The sequence below is a fragment of the Bos grunniens genome, chromosome X (assembly GCF_055505025.1).
Source record: "Bos grunniens cultivar Pamir isolate PY7600 chromosome X, Bosgru_T2T1.0, whole genome shotgun sequence".
NCBI lineage: Eukaryota > Metazoa > Chordata > Mammalia > Artiodactyla > Bovidae > Bos > Bos grunniens.
The window spans coordinates 18,100,014-18,117,909 of record NC_141194.1 but is presented as its reverse complement, the minus strand read 5'-3'; the positions used below and the strand labels follow the sequence as shown (position 1 = coordinate 18,117,909).

Genomic DNA, 17,896 nt, shown 5'->3' with positions numbered 1-17,896 from the left:
ACTTATTTTTTTTTACAGACTCCATACAATGTAGAGAGATATGTTTTGATCAATTCTTCAAGATACAGTTAGTTCAAAATAACCACTTCTGTGATTCCTTCCTTGTTTTTATTTGGCAGTATTTACTATTCTTTCCTTTGTCCATCTATGCAAATTTCAGTACCTGTTTACACAGATAAATCTGTACTTGTATGCCTTAGGGGCAGCAAGTTAGTTTAATTTAAAAATGTTTTCAATATCTAGTTTCAAGTCTGGAACACAACAGACATGAAGCAGAGTTCTGCTAAATGAACAAATGATCAAACAAATGATCAAAGGAATGTACACACGAATGAGAATGATCAATCAGTGACAAGAGTATAGTTTGTAAATATCTCACTGCATTTAAAAATGTTAAACAGTTGACAATATGCAAATAACATATTCTTGATCTCATTTAACTCTTATATTTAATAACAATGAGATGCCAGTACAAAACTGCAACTTCAATGTATTTCACCGTTCAAAAGAAACTAAGTGAAGTGGAGGGGGAAAAAATCAACAAATGGTTAAATAGGCGTATTAGATGAAATAATGTTGTCTTTTTAAAAAGAAAACACTGGTAAAATGTAGAGAACAATAATAACTTGAGATTTAACTAATTTCACCTCAGTCTTCTTTGAAGGAACATGCTATAAATGTGATTTGTCAGAATTTCTAAAATAAAAATATTTGAAGCTCAAAACCTGCTTAAGAGAGTGGGATGGAAATCTGGGACAACCAAATGCAGAAATAATGACTTATTATGCAACTCAAATCTATTACAGTGATCATGTTAATGTTCAACACAATCATTTAACCTTTCTGTAGCTCTTTCTTTATAGTACAGTTCAATTCAGTCACTCAGTCGTGTCTGACTCTTTGCAACCCCATGAATCGCAGCATGCCAGGCCTCCCTGTCCATCAGAGACATTACTTTGCCAACAAAGGTCCGTCTAGTCAAGGCTATGGTTTTTCCAGTGTTCATGTATGGATGTGAGAGTTGGACTATGAAGAAAGCTGAGCACCAAAGAATTGATGCTTTTGAACTGTGGTGTTGGAGAAGACTCTTGAGAGTCCCTTGGACTGCAAGGAGATCCAACCAGTCCATTCTAAAGGAGATCAGCCCTGGGTGTTCTTTGGAAGGAATGATGCTAAAGCTGAAACTCCAGTACTTTGGCTACCTCATGTGAAGAGCTGACTCACTGGAAAAGACTGATGCTGGGAGGGGTTGGGGGCAGGAGGAAAAGGGGACGACAGAGGGTGAGATGGCTGGATGGCATCACCGACTCGATGGACGTGAGTTTGAGTGAACTCTGGGAGATGGTACAGTCTTTCATATTTATTATCTTATTTAATTTTCACAAAAACCTAGTGAGGTATGCAGTACAGATGATATATTATTCACGATTTATAGTTGAGGACGGAGAAGGAAATGGCAACCCACTCCAGTATTCTTGCCTGGAGAATCCTGTGGACAGAGGAGCCTGGTGGGTTGTTGTCCACAGGGTCGCACAGAGTTGGACACGACTGAAGCAACTTAGCATGCATACATGCATGGTTGAGGAAATTAAAGCAGTGAGAGTGTAAATGACTCGCCAGAAATTACACTGCCAACAAAATCAAAATTGGGTGTACAGCTTAGGCCTAACGACTCTGACCTACTGCTTGCAGTGGAGCATGTGTCAAAACCACCTGTTAAAGGAGAATCTCTTCTTAAAAAACAGACTGGTCTCCAGAGCTAATTCAGTAGGTCTGGGGTGGGACAGTCCCAAAGGAAGCTGATGCTGCTGGTCCAGGGATGGACTTCACTGTGAAAACGGGCTGATCTATACCATGCTACCCCTTCACTGAATAAAGTTCAATTATACTTCAAGTATTCAGGAAACCTGACTTATCTGATGTTTCTTTCTTACACAATTTAAGTTTCCTAATAAAACTACACTATTTGTCAGATGGAGGTGGATTCTTTTAGATGTCACAATAACTTGTCATGAATCAGAAAATACTTAACAAATCTCTGGCTTTGAACACAAAACATCTGATTTACTTCAGATAAATAGCTATTCTCAACCAAAAAAAATGACTGAAATTCTCCCCAAATCAGTGCTTACTAACTCAATATGTCTTTTTAGTTGTATATTTTAATCTGTTTATTTCCTCAAAAGTCAACCGGAATTATGTAAGTGCCATAAGTCAGTTAACAATAAAAGAAAAAACATACTCCAAAATTTGAAATGTTAGAATACTTACATTTTCTGTAGTTCCAGTAATTACATGGAGGCCATCATATGTTGATTTAATATACATACCCTAAAAAAAAAAAAGACAGCATAGGAAAAAAAATGAAAACTGAAATATTTTCAAGGATATTATAACCTCATTTACAAAACGAATTGCCCTATCAAGTTAAAATTGCCATTGCCCCAGGGATGAATCCATGATTCAATAAGGCTGTCTTTAAACTTTAAGAAATTCCTATCTGAATGTTCTGGCTTCTAAAGTTTGCCTGAAGAAGCCTGTACTCAGCTTAATCAAATGATTACTTGAAAAGTGAACTTAAAAAATGCATCATGGTAATTCAATATCCCGAAGAACACAGTTCACTCTCCTCAAAATCCATACTACATGTGCTGTGGCAAAATAAAAGTTACAATGGGAAGTTCAAATATTGGGATATTATTAGTTTATTATACTTGATACATATTACACAATAAAAAGTAGGTTTCTATAGAGCCACTACAGAACTACTGGAGACAGAAGAATGATAAAATATTGTTTATACAAAAAATTTTTTCTGTTCCTCTTTTGTGGTATCCTACACATTCTATCTTAATCTTATTGCTGAAGTTTTAATAATTACATCCAATGATCTATCAATAATTAAGAGGTGGAATTCCCTGGTAGTTCAGGGGTTAGGGCTCCACACTCTCACTGCTGCGGGCCCAGGTTCAATCCCTGGTTGGGGAATTAGATTCCACAAGCTGCACAGTGTGGCCAAAAATAAATAAATATTTAAAATTAAAATCATAATAATATTAATTTAGAGGTAATGTGTGGCACCCCCTTCTCCCAATAAAGAAGAAATTCTGTTTCAATTTAAACAAAGTGATTTCAGAAAAAGCTTCATTAAAGATAAAATATTATCTAGAAATCTTCAAATTATTCAAGTTTTAAGAACAAATGAAACCTTTCTTTAAGTTATGCACAGTGACAGGACCCTAAAAGAAAAAATATTACAAGAAAGGATTCACATTTTAAATACTGAAATATTTTTATTTAAATAAATCAGAAAAAAATAGATGATTCTCTGAATGGCCTTTTTTCCTAAGGAATATTCTGTTAGATAAAAAATTTACTGAGTTTTACTTTGAAACTACTTTGCATCTCAACTACTGACTTCAAAAATTATAAAGTACTAACTATAAAATAAACCTGAAGCCTGAAATATAAGGGACTTAATAACTAAGAACAATCATTTCAGAAAAAGCTGACATTTAAATAATTATGTGTAGAAAATTGCAGTGTTAATTTCCTATACCTGGATGTTAATATTTTGATATCTAAATGTACTTGTGTTTTCACTAAAAATAACTAAGAAATAAAAACAAGAAGCAATAAGTTCATGGCATGGAATTATTAAGAAGTCTTTGGGTAGGTTTTAATTCAGAAAATTCATTTCAGTAATGTCATATGTCTAAGATGTTGGTATCAGCAATACGTGAACCATGAACTTCCTGATGTTCAACCTGGTTTTAGAAAAGGCAGAGGAACCAGAGATCAGATTGCCAACATCCGCTGGATCATGGAAAAAGCAAGAGAGTTCCAGAAAAACATCTATTTCTGCTTTATTGACTATGCCAAAGCCTTTGACTGTGTGGATCACAATAAACTGTGGAAAATTCTGAAAGAGATGGGAATACGAGACCACCTGATCTGCCTCCTGAGAAATTGGTATGCAGGTCAGGAAGCAACAGTTAGAACTGGACATGGAACAATAGACTGGTTCCAAATAGGAAAAGGAGTATGTCAAGGCTGTATATTGTCACCCTGCTTATTTAACTTATATGCAGAGTACATCATGAAAAACGCTGGACTGGAAGAAACACAAGCTGGAATCAAGATTGCCGGGAGAAATATCAATAACCTCAGATAAGCAGATGACACCACCCTTATGGCAGAAGGTGAAGAGGAACTCAAAAGCCTCTTGATGAAAGTGAAAGTGGAGAGTGAAAAAGTTGGCTTAAAGCTCAACATTCAGAAAACGAAGATCATGGCATCCAGTCCCATCACTTCATGGAAAATAGATGGGGAAACAGTGGAAATAGTGTCAGACTTTATTTTTCTGGGCTCCAAAATCACTGCAGATGGTGACTGCAGCCATGAAATTAAAAGACGCTTACTCCTTGGAAGGAAAGTTATGACCAACCTAGATAGCATATTCAAAAGCAGAGACATGACTTTGCCAACAAAGGTCCGTCTAGTCAAGGCTATGGTTTTTCCTGTGGTCATGTATGGATGTGAGAATTGGACTGTGAAGAAGGCTGAGCGCCAAAGAATTGATGCTTTTGAACTGTGGTGTTGGAGAAGACTCTTGAGAGTCCCTTGGACTGCAAGGAGATCCAACCAGTCCATTCTGAAGGAGATCAGCCCTGGGATTTCTTTGGAAGGAATGATGCTAAAGCTGAAACTCCAGTACTTTGGCCACCTCATGCGAAGAGTTGACTCATTGGAAAAGACTCTGATGCTGGGAGGGATTGGGGGCAAGAGGAGAAGGGGACGACAGAGGATGAGATGGCTGGATGGCATCACTGACTCGATGGACGTGAGTCTCAGTGAACTCCGGGAGTTGGTGATGGACAGGGAGGCCTGGTGTGCTGCAATTCATGGGGTCGCAAAGAGTCGGACACGACTGAGCGACTGATCTGATCTGATCTGATCAGTTCAGAGACTGTTTAAGCCTGGATCTCCTCTTAATGTGAAACAAAATAAACGTAATTTTACAAGATGTTCATTTATCTGTGAATTCTAATGTCTTATATGAAAGTTCATCATTTTATATGAAATACATAACTAACCTCAACAAACATACAAATAGAAATTAAGAAATTGGTTAGTTTTTGGCTATAACCATATGGTAATATTCAAACTTATACAGGTGACAAGTATATAACATACTTTATTTATTTATCTTTTTAATTTAATTTTATTTAACTTTACAATATTGTATTGGTTTTGCCATATATCAAAATGAATCCGCCACAGGTATACATGTGTTCCCCATCCTGAACCCTCCTCCCTCCTCCCTCCCCATACCATCCCTCTGGGTCGTCCCAGTGCACCAGCCCCAAGCATCCAGTATCGTGCAACGAACCTGGACTGGCGACTCGTTTCATATATGATATTATACATATTTCAATGCCATTCTCCCAAATCATCCCACCCTCTCCCTCTCCCACAGAGTCTAAAAGACTGTTTTATACATCAGTGTCTCTTTTGGTGTTTCATATACAGGGTTATTGTTACCATCTTTCTAAATTCAATATATATGCGTTAGTATACTGTATTGGTGTTTTTCCTTCTGGCTTACTTCACTCTGTATAATAGGCTCCAGTTTCATCCACCTCATTAGAACTGATTCAAATGTATTCTTTTTAATGGCTGAGTAATACTCCATTGTGTATATGTACCACTGCTTTCTTATCCATTCATCTGCTGATGGACATCTAGGTTGCTTCCATGTCCTGGTTATTATAAATAGTGCTGCGATGAACATTGGGGTACATGTGTCTCTTTCAATTCTGGTTTCCTCAGTGTGTATGCCCAGCAGTGGGATTGCTGGATCATAAGGCAGTCCTACTTCCAGTTTTTTAAGGAATCTCCACACTGTTCTCCATAGTGGCTGTACTAGTTTGCATTCCCACCAACAGTGTAAGAGGGTTCCCTTTTCTCCACACCCTCTCCAGCATGTATTGCTTGTAGACTTTTGGATCGCAGCCATTCTGACTGGCGTGAAATGGTACCTCATAGTGGCTTTGATTTGCATTTCTCTGATAATGAGTGATGTTGAGCATCTTTTCATGTGTTTGTTAGCCATCTGTATGTCTTCTTTGGAGAAATGTCTATTTAGTTCTTTGGCCCATTTTTTGATTGGGTCATTTATTTTTCTGGAATTGAGCTGAACATACTTTATTTAATCCCATTATTTATTGGAAGGTAATACAACAGCTGTAGTCCATGGGGTCGCTAAGAGTCGGACACGACTGAACGACTTCACTTTCTTTCACTTTAATACAACAGCACTACTTAGAACAGGACAAGATTCTTGCAATCATTATCCTCATGGGAGTTAACCAAATAACATCAAATTAATAAAGGATTTTTAAAGTACATTTGTAAGAGCTAAACACTAAATTTTGTTTTAGTTTTTTAACATAGAAGGATTGTGAGAGGATTAAGTGGAAAAAAAACAGTGAAATAAAACAATATATCAATATATAACTTGGACATACACAACAATCATCACTCATCATTATCTATCACTATCATCACTAACAGCTACTTGTTACAATCTGCTAAGAATTGTGTTAGTGTTTTGACATTTATTTACAATAGTCTGTGTGGTACACACTGTGATTATCTCTGTTTCAGAAATAAGGAAACTGAGTTACTGATAGACTGGGCAGGTCTGCCAAAGGAGGTGAAGCTGTGTTTCGAGCCCAGATGATACTCTCAACCATGAGGCTCCTAATTTACAGATTTATTAACAGAAGGGTTGTCCACCTTCACTTTCCTTATTAGAACAGGATATTTGGAAATTGTAGATACTGAGTCAAACATTCACTGTTTAACATCCATTCTAAAAAGATGAAGACCTCTCTAGCACATATATACTAAGTTCAATGTGGTTATAAAAGAATAACTGGGTTTGACCTTTTACAAATTTATTTTAATCACCCATCTCTTCTGACAACTGCAAGTAAAAGTTGATTATATTTCTCTCCACACTTCTTTCAACAGTGCATTACTGATTATGAATTAAGGTGTTTGACAAGAGCTCTATATAATTTAATTTCTTAAATGATTAGGTCATAGAGAAAGTCTAGTCTCCTAAAATAAATATTTAGAAAAGTCATTATATTCATCAGGATAATAAGAACTCATGGAGATAATCTAGTTATGACTCAGGAAATGAAATCTGTATGCAATTACTACACATACCAGGAACTTTTAAAATGGCAATTGTAAGCTGAAGCAAGTTATCAATTAGTTATAGGAAGAGAATTTCATCATTATACATAATTAAATGTATAATTTATATTAAAGCTAATTTTTTTTAGATGGACAAAATAAATTTTTAAAATGCTTAAATAAATAAGGATCTAGCTATGTATACAGAGTTCAGTTTCAGCAACTTCATAGTTATGAGCAATAAAACAGAAATAAAACATATTTTTAAAATGCCACATAGAATGAAGATATTATGCTTTATGCAACAAACCATTCGTTGTAACTGCTTTTCATAATCAAGACTGACTTCTTCAGCTTTTTAATCTTTCTGGTGGTACTAACGAGGAAAATGGCCAAAAGTCAAGCACAAACAGAAAGTAAGAGAAGAAACGAGTTACTTGGATGAGTTTCAGACTAATCATCTGAATAATGAAGAGTTCATAGAAATACATCTGATCACCTGGTCACCTCTCAGAAAGGGTCAAACAGCAGGAGGACATGTAATTCAAATGGCTCTTTTTCTGGGACAAATCTGGTTTTCCTTTTTTTTTTTTTCTATATTAAGAATATTTTTATTTATTTTTTTTAAGAATATTTTTATTTTTTTCTTTTTTTTTAAATTAATTTTATTTTATGTTTAAACCTTACATAATTGTATTAGTTTTGCCAAATATCAAAATTTCATCAAAATCTTCATTCTTCCTTCCCTTTTTTTTTTTTTTTTAAAGCAATTAATTAATTCTGGAGCTGACTCCAACAGCTCCCTGTCTTCTGTTCAGCTTGCCAAAATGACATTTGCTTCACTGTCTTCAAATGGCGGTTAACCAATGGAGCCAAAGCAACCTCACAGTCAAGTCAATGGATTAAAGCATTTTAGGAGCGAGTCCAAGTACCTAAACAGCAAAAGAACTCTCTAACGCAAAGAGGCTTCCCCAAGGTTGCTCCCTAAGCCCTTTCCTCTCTGTTCTTTCCATCTCTTGGCTCTGATCTAGTTTTGATATGTTCCAATAGTTCTCATTTTCCTTCCTTTAACTTTCTGCGAATTATTGTTATTTAAAAGCGTTTTAGAAGCTAGCTTGATATATTTTAACCATTACTAAGCACAATGCCCACTATTCCTTATAATGCTCAGGACTCTCAAAACTAAGAAACCCTAGGACATTTGACTACTTAGGTAGAAAGTTGATGAACAATCTATCTAGTTTATCAGTGCAAGAATAAAGCCCGTTACCTTTTACCTATGAGAGATGTTCTGCTTTGAAAGAGGCAGAAGACCATCTGCAGGTGTTTTAAACTGATTAAACTTCATTAAAGCTTGGTATTCTCCCATGTCTTTCTGTTCCTTTCCTTCATTTAAACACTTCTATGGCTAAGCTCTTCCTAAATGTCACCCAAATCCTCAAATCTATTTCAAACATGACTGACTAAACTTAAATCAAGTGATTCATTTTTAAAATGATACCTTGAGTAAAGTTATATAAGATTTTTATTTAGTCATCTCCCCTTTAGCATGAATCATATGAAATGGTTTTACATATACTTTTATTAATATTCAACATGTTAGCTTTTTCTTTTTGTCCCTTGGAAATATTTTCCCAATGAAATACTGCTCATTACCCTTTTAAATGGATTCCTCTAAGTAGTTCTAATTTTAAAGTCATCCTCCTAAACTTCTCGTACTTCCTTTTAGCCACCCCAAGTTTAACTGTGGGATAAGGGAACAAACTGGTAAATTGCACCTCATTTAGATTTACCTGGATTTAATCTCTGCCTCTGTTGTATGTTACCTTAATGTCATACAGGGCAAACTGGTGAGGATCTGTGATACCATTTTCTAAAATGAGAAAATTAATACCTATTCTACAGAGTTGTGAGGATGATACCTGGTAAATGGTAGGTACTCACTTCTTCCTCTTCTCTACCAGCTCTCTTCCAGAATAACTGAACCTGGTTCTTGGCATTTTAAGTTCATGACTATTCCAAAGAGCACATCCAGCTCTACATACTTGAAATTTTAAAAGACCTGTCCAGGGTTATACCATCATTGAAAATAAAAATCAAGGTTTCATCAAGTCCATAAATGAGCAATGTGTTCACTCACTTCACATTGTTATTTTCACCTCATTATTTCAGTGGAAATTAGAGGGAAAAATCAGGCTTTTTACTCAGAACAATACTGTCCTCAGAACTGCAAATTCATAGAGCTACAGGGAGCTTTAAAGAGGATCTAGTCCATCCCTTCCTGCCCCTCACATTCTACAGATGAAAATATCACGGCCAAGGAGGTTTAATTTACTTCCTCACCCCTCCCATATCCCACGCACAGCTCTATTTTATGGAAGTGTTTTGTATTCAGGTTTTCTGTCTCCTAGTCTAATATTACATAGTAGCAGTTCATAATTTCTCACAGTGCAAATCATGCTTAAAGAACTTTCTTTCCTTTAGAACTACTAAAAGGGGAGATTTTAAAGAAAGGAAAATCTTTAATACTACAGGTAGAAAGATGCTTTAAATAAAACTGGACTTTGTAAAACATAACTAAAAGGAAAAGTAAGAATTAAAATCATAAATATTACTTCAAATAAGTTTATAAACATTAAAATAAATTCTAAAACTAATCAAAATATAACTAATAACACTTATAGGTTACAATGATGACATACTTTGGCTATATCTGAGATGCTGATTTCCATCTTTCTGGGAAAATACAGATACAAGCCACAAAAAGACAGGGAACTATGATTACCCAAAAGTAATTTGTTAAGTATCCAGAGAAAAGTTGCTCTATAGAAAACAGGACTTCAAGCCAAAAAAAATCACTGGTGACCAATGAAGGCACTGCTCCCAGAAACAGTTATATATATATATACACACATGCATACATCACACACACATATTCAATCGAAAAAGGAAGGTCACATAAAAAGTTAAACCTGCACAGGGATCTATAAGAATATATTATCTGAATTACACTGTTAACAGTAGTTTTTAAGATTTCTATTTTCTAAAATATCCTTATTAGTATTCTTGGAAAATTCACCTTTAGGGAGAGTAGAAACACTGTAGCACCAAACTATCATGAAATAGTTGTGTAGTAGGCAAGATATTCTCCAGTTTCTTGTTTTTTTTTTTGTTGTTGTTTTGTTTTGTTTTTCATCTCTCACTTATTAATAGTAATATTATATGCTTTCTTTCTAGAGGCTCATTAAAAGACAAGGTATCCCTTGGGTTAAATTTAGAATCAATACAATTTTTAATCAGGTGAACAAAATATACAAGATTATCTTTATTATGACATAATAAAAAATATATCTCATAGATGTTAGCCTAGTTTTAGCGATATTTACCTGCTTACTCACCCTTAAAAGAAAGAAAAGATGTGAATTATAAAGAATATCAGGTTTATTTAGCATATATAACCTAAGGGAAGAGAGACCTATTAAAACAAACAAACAAAAGCAAAATAAACAAAACACCTATTTGCATCAGCAGGTAACACTGTGGTTTTTATTACAAAATTCTTAAATTTCCTGTTATTCTAAGGAACTTTGATAAGGGTTAAAAATGTAACTAAAGCTAATTTATTTACCAAAGTAAACAGGCTAATTCAGAAATCACTATTTAAAATTTTCTTTCATTTTCTTTTATCTTTATAAAACTTTTTATCATGACTATCTCCCACCACTTCAATTCCTCTATGGAAAAAAAAAAACAAAAAACTATTCACTCTGTTAAAATTAATGGATTCTCATATTTGGGAGCTGCCCACCCATACTATTAGCTGTCTGTTGATGGATGGTAGCTTTGATAAGGAGAAGGCACTGGCACCCCACTCCAGTACTCTTGCCTGGAAAATGCCATGGATGGAGGAGCCTGGTAGGCTGCAGTCCATGGGGTCGCCAAGAGTCAGACACAACTGAGCGACTTCACTTTCACTTTTCACTTTCATGCGTTGGAGAAGGAAATGGCAACCCACTCCAGTGTTCTTGCCTGGAGAACCCCAGGGACAGGGGAGCCTGGTGGGCTGCCGTCTATGGGGTCGCACAGAGTCGGACACAACTGAAGTGACAGCAGCAGCAGCTTTGATAAATATGGTTTCTCTTACCAGCCCTTCACTTGGTTTGATGTTTGCCAGCTGAATCACTTCAAGGTGGGCAGACTGTGAAACTAGAGGATCTGATGACAGGGATATGATGTGGTCACAGACTCCAGAAAGAGTTTTACACTGAAAACAAACAAACAAAAAATTATGGTCAACACATGTTGTAAATAACATATAAATCACTTTTTATTGTAATATCTTTTACAAGGAAAAAGAAAAAATAGAAGGAGGTCCTTGGCATTTTATTTTATAAAATCTGTATTAAAAAGATATTCATTCAGGTTAAGAAATACACACACACACAAAACACATCTATATCTAAATTATAAGAACCCACATCAAAATTGGAAGATCTCCTGGAGAAAGAAATGGCAACCCACTGCAGTATTCTTGCTTGGAGAATCCCATGGACAGGGGAGCCAGGGCTACAGTCCATGGGCTTGCAAAGAGTTGGACTCAACTGAAGCAACTTAGCATGAATGCATACATCAAAATATTCAAGAAAGTTATGGTTATGCTTTGTTTCTATTATTTGATTCATCAGATCTAAAATGAAATGATTGTTTCAAAACAATCTTAATAACCTGAACACTTCTTGATACCAGCCACTGGATGGAAGAGAATTCAACAACTTCAAAAACCTTCAAGATTTTCTACTTCATGATCAGAAAAGTTAAAAAAAAAATCCAGCCAAAATCCAGGGAAAATGAATCTCCCAAATCGGCTTGGTGAACTCCTCTAAAGTTACCTTTCTGTAAAGTACCCCCTTCCTCCAGGCAAAGTTTGGCACTCCCTCAAACCTGCTTTTTCAAAGTTCTATGAACTGTCTGAAATTGTGTAACTTCATTCAGAAGCCCTCTAAGGTTGGGACCATGTCCTACTCATCTCTGACTTCTCTTCCTCCCCTACCCCTGGGAGACAGATCCTAGAACATTTGTTGTTGTTGACTGAAGACACAAAATTATTGCTTAAATTAGGATAAATCTATTCATACCTTCTATCCATTTCCAACACGTTACATTTGTTCTGTGACTACTTCATTACTCTACTTAAGGGAGTCAGTTCCCTCAGGGCTCTTTATTTGCTGCATTCTATACATGGTCCATGACCTCCGTCTCTGCTTGGTTCAGCTTTCTCACCCCACAGAAACTGCATGGCTAAATTTCTCCCCCTTACTGCAGCCTTGCCCTTTGCATCTGCTTTTCATGGCTGCACGTTTACTGTGGCTATCAACCCCTAAGGACAGACCGTGGACAGCATGGAAAGCATCAGCTTGGTATGAAGAGATGTAGGCAATCACCACACTGCCAGTTACTTGCTGTGTGTCTGTGAGCAAGTTATCTTATATCCTTGAAGTTCAGTTTACACATGTAAAAAATTAGGTAATAAAAATTATTTATATATTTTACACGACAAATCAGGATAATGAATATATATTTTAGAAGTCTAATATGGTTTCTACGTTGGTCATAACTTTCCTTCCAAGGAGTAAGCGTCTTCTAATTTCATGGCTGCAGTCACCATCTGCAGTGATTTTGGAGCCCAGAAAAATAAAGTCTGACACTGTTTCCACTGTTTCCCCATCTATTTCCCATGAAGTGATGGGACCAGATGCCATGATCTTAGTTTTCTGAATGTTGAGCTTTAAGCAAACTTTTTCACTCTCCTCTTTCACTTTTATCAAGAGACTTTTTAGTTCCTCTTCACCTTCTGCCATAAGGGTGGTATCATTTGCATATCTGAGGTTATTGATATTTCTCCCGGCAATCTTGATTCCAGCTTGTGCTTCTTCCAGTCCAGCGTTTCTCATGATGTAATCTGCATATAAGTTACATAAGCAGGGTGACAATATACAGCCTTGACATACTCCTTTTCCTATTTGGAACCAGTCTGTTGTTCCATGTCCAGTTCTAACTGTTGCTTCCTGATCTGCATATAGGTTTCTAAAGAGGCAGGTCAGGTGGTCTGGTATTCCCATCTCTTCCAGAATTTTCCACAGTTTATTGTGATCCACACAAAGGCTTTGGCATAGACAATAAAGCAGAAATAGATGTTTTTCTGGAACTCTCTTGCTTTTTCCATTATGACCAACCTAGACAGCATATTCAGAAGCAGAGACATTACTTTGCCAACAAAGGTCCGTCTAGACAAGGCTATGGTTTTTCCAGCGGTCATGTATGGATGTGAAAGTTGGATTGTGAAGAAAGCTGAGCGCTGAAGAATTGATGCTTTTGAACTGTGGTGTTAGAGAAGACTCTTGAGAATCCCTTGGACTGCAAGGAGATCCAACCAGTCCATTCTAAAGGAGATCAGTCCTGAGTGTTCTTTGGAAGGACTGATGCTAAAGCTGAAACTCCAATACTTTGGCCACCTCATGTGAAGAGTTGACTCATTGGAAAAGACTTTTGATGCTGGGAGGCATTGGGGGCAGGAGGAGAAGGGGACGACAGAGGATGAGATGGCTGGATGGCATCACCAACTCAATGGACATGAGTTTGGGTGAACTCCGGGAGTTGGTGATGGACAGGGAAACCTGGCGTGCTGCAATTCATGAGGTCGCAAAGAGTCGGACATGACTGAGCAACTGAACTGAACTGAACTGAATATCGTTTCTATCCAAAGAAGACATCAAATAAATGTTTATTCTTCCTTTGTTGCTTTCTGTAAGCTCAAAGGGCTCGATTCTCACTCATGGGATGAATTATCTTATTATTCTTAACTCCATGGCCTTGCTAATGATATTACAATCACCAGTAATCACAGTGAATGGTCATAATGGGAAGTTCAAACCTCTTTACTCTCTCTGATATTCAAGTTTCAATGCTTTCAAGAGATACAGTGTAGGTATTTACCCTGAAGCTGCAAAGCAAAGTGCCAACAGGAAGACTATCTCTCAGAACTATAGGGAACTGCACAGGGCGAGCGTCATGGGCATATGACTTGTGCACAAGGACCTGCGTTTAGTATTACACTCTGCTGGTGCCATTTTGGCATTCTTAATTCTTTTTGAACAAGGAGCTTCATATTTTCACTTTGCACTGGGTCTCACATATTATGTAGCCCATCCTGGGATGGTAGTTTCTGTGTTTTTTGTTTTTTAAATTTCTTTTGAAAATATTCATCAGCAGCCACAAGGAAAAAGACAGAATGGCAGCCCTTTACAAAAATGTCTATGGTTCAAATTGCTACTGTTCGATGGGAAGAAAAGCAACTAGGGCAGATTTAAATCTTTTAATTATTCCTTTCCTTCCTTAAGTGGTTTCATTTTCATTCTTATTTTTTCTCTATCTCAAGTGGCGGGGGGCAGGATGGATAACAATGTTAATATGAAGGGTTTCTATACAGAATACTTGAATTGCATTATAATCTGGAAATAAATAGGAAGGTAAAGAATATATAAAAATGGCTCAACATGTGTGTACTGCAACACTCAAGGCCTCATGTAACAGCAATGAGCAACAGTAGCTCTCCTATTCAAGCACTGGAAGCACTCAGAAGTGGGGTAGGAGGAAAAGAAGAAAAACTACATTGTAGGTGTTTTTACAAAAAAAAAAAAAATACCAATTAAATCTACCATATTAAGTTGCAAATCATTTTTTCAGATTTCTCTACTGAGTAATTTTATTTGTCAAATGCCTGCTATGTTCTAGGTCTGCTGGAAATATGAAAGATGAGTAAAACATTGACTTTACTAGCAAAGCTATCAGGATTTAACAGATTAAAAACTTTGGAAAAAATAACAGACTTAGAAAAGAAACTTGGCTAGAACCTTGCTCCCTGTTTGAGAGATAATGTACTAGAATCCTTATATTGTAGCATTTGGCACTTGGTTCAATAAGCCAATTAGAAAGGATACAGAATGGCTTGGTTTCATATGCTAATTCTACACTCATTACTGTCATACATCAAGCCACTGCAGGAAGCCACATTAAGGGTACTACAGTAAAGTTCCAAGGAAGTTATTTTTATTTGTTTACTTATTTACTGAATTTGAAGTAGGGTTTAGAACTTCTTTTTCTTTTTTAAAATAATTTTAAGGGTCATTTTCCACTTACAGTTATTATAAAATATTGGCTAGATTTCCCATGTTGTACCACAGGTCCTCGAGCCTAGTTTACACCTAACAGTTCGTATCTCCCACTCGCCACCCCTAGATTTCTCTTCCCTTCCCCAGTGGTAACCACTACTTTGTTCTCTATATATCTGTTATTTGGTTTCTTTTTTGTTATATTCAGTAGTGTGAATGAAAAAATACTGTCTGCCATATCCACAAACAAAGGATGCAGAGGCCACAAAGCCCTTAGCCACTGCAGCCACCCTCAAAGGTGCACCCCGAGGAGACTCAGGATGGGAAAGAAGAGGGTGCTGGCTAAGGTGTGTATCAAAAGAATTAATTTCAGTGAGCCCAGACTCCTGCATCTTCCCATACATGGGCAAGTACTAATTTCGTTAACTTGAGATGTTTGGTTTTCTTTAATTAACGGCGATCTTTTGATGTTCCCTAGTCCTTGTTGCAAAAACCCATATATACCCTGATTACTCCCTAACCTCTTGGGAGCTGTCCCTCAGAACTATTTGAGAGGCTGCCTATAGGACCTGAGTTCTCAGACAGTCCACCGAATAAAACAGAATTCTCAACTTTTAGGTTTTGCATTTTATTCAGTTGACACTAGTTTGTTGTAGATTTTAGATTCCACATGTAAGTGACATCTGAAGTATTTGTCTTTCTCCATCTGACTTATGTCACTTAGCATGATGCCCTACACGTTCTTGTAAAAAGTTAATTTTTCCCTTCAGTGAAATTGTAATATTATGCCATCATATTAACACACAGTATTATCTATTGCTACCTAATAGTGTATCCCAGAGAAAGAAAATTAACTATAATATACTAAGAAAATACATTCTTTATTATTGAAAGTTAACATCAACACTACAGAGCACCTACCATGTGTCCTGCACAATGCTAAACACCTCATTATTTCATGCATCTTTTTAACAACTTTCTGAAGTAGTTATTATTATAGTCAGTTTAGCAGATGAGAAAGCAAGGCTAAATAAAGTCACTGTCTTGGCAACAAAACAATCTGACTTCTTAATCATTATGCTTACCATCTCTTCAATCCTTAAATCTCCATTTGTTGCTGATTAGTTTCATTTTTTTATTGTTTAAAATCTATGTTAGTATTAAAGGGATATTATATAACATGTTTAAACTACATAGTATAATGAAATATAAGGTGTGCCTACAAGTGTTCTTGCAATTTATAATGCAGTTTAGCTAAGAACTAGTAGACTTGGGAGTATGAAAGCAGCAGCTCTCTGGGAAAACTTGCAATTTTAGCAACAAAAAAGACAACTCTATTCTAGTTAGAAGATAAGTGGTAGCCACTTGCATAAAGGAGATTCTTTCACTATTTTTGAAATATTTATATCAAAGAACTTTAAATTCTGTTATCTTTAGTTCTAAAAATAGAAACAATTTTTGAAATTTTAAATTAAAGCCTAGTAAAATAATATGTCTTTAGTATAAAGGAAACATAAAATGGCAATGAGTATTATAACTGATCCTCTGGATTCTGTTTATACTACCCAAAATGGCGAGAAAAGATTAGTGATTGAATAACAGTTAACAGACATGGCTAGCTAGGATTTAAGAAACTTTTAAAACAGAAGAGTGTCATGGGCTGGATTTAATGGTATTGTCATTTTTTTCCTCTCCAGTTATTTATATAAATTTCAAATCTGAATTAATATAATCATAGAGTATACTTTCAGGAAGAAATGGCACCTTTTCATCTTTTATCCTATACACATAGTATATTTTATATAGGTTTGCATATAGTGTATGGCTGGTTCACCCAAATCTAAAAGTTCCTAGGGGAAAAAAATATCAGAACATAGCACATTTAGTATAAAATAGTGGTTTCTAAAAAGTCATAAAAGCAACATTTCAGTCACTGTGAAGATTCGAAAAACAGCAATCTTACAATAATATACTAACCAATAACAGAGCATTATTTCAGTTTCTCTGATGAGCATTCTTTCATTATCACTGAACCTGTCAGACACTTTTTAGATTAATACGTGTAATAAACTATAGAATTTTTAAAAGGAAATGGAGAAAGCATTCTAAGTGCAAACAACAGTGAATAGGGAAGGAGTAGGTAAAAAGTTTTAAGTCAGCCTCTTAGCCTGGGAGCACATTCAGCCAGACATGATTAAGCTACTTAAAGGATTTTTATTTATGTTTTTCTAAATAAGTAGAATACTGGATAGCTATTCTTCTGAGTATATTTGAGGAAATGAATGAAAATTATCTTTAGATTTAAAAATAAGAAATTCATTTGACATAGAAAAGAACCTCGGGTTCAGAAGTTTAACAAAAGGATTTATATAGGGAAATTTCTACTTTCAGGTATACACATATATAAAAGGGACAACAGTGTAAAACTAAGATAAAATGAGGAAACAATAAACAGATGAATATGCATTTTAAGATGGGAAAAATGATGTGAAAGCTACAATTTAAGGACAGCAAAAACA

At 35.8% G+C, this 17,896-nt stretch overlaps 1 protein-coding gene across 6 annotated transcripts in view; it reads right to left on the bottom strand.

The window, feature by feature from the left end:
* Positions 1-17,896, bottom strand: part of CNKSR2 (connector enhancer of kinase suppressor of Ras 2) — a 286,090-nt gene that overhangs the window by 145,339 nt on the left and 122,855 nt on the right. For all 6 annotated transcript variants that reach the window (XM_086387243.1, XM_086387241.1, XM_086387240.1 and 3 more), the window contains exons 6-7: positions 11,354-11,473; positions 2,272-2,331 (exon numbers count right to left, since the gene is read on the bottom strand). In XM_086387243.1, the coding sequence (XP_086243369.1) occupies positions 2,272-2,331; positions 11,354-11,473 (180 nt within the window). The remainder of the gene's footprint in view (positions 1-2,271; positions 2,332-11,353; positions 11,474-17,896) is intronic.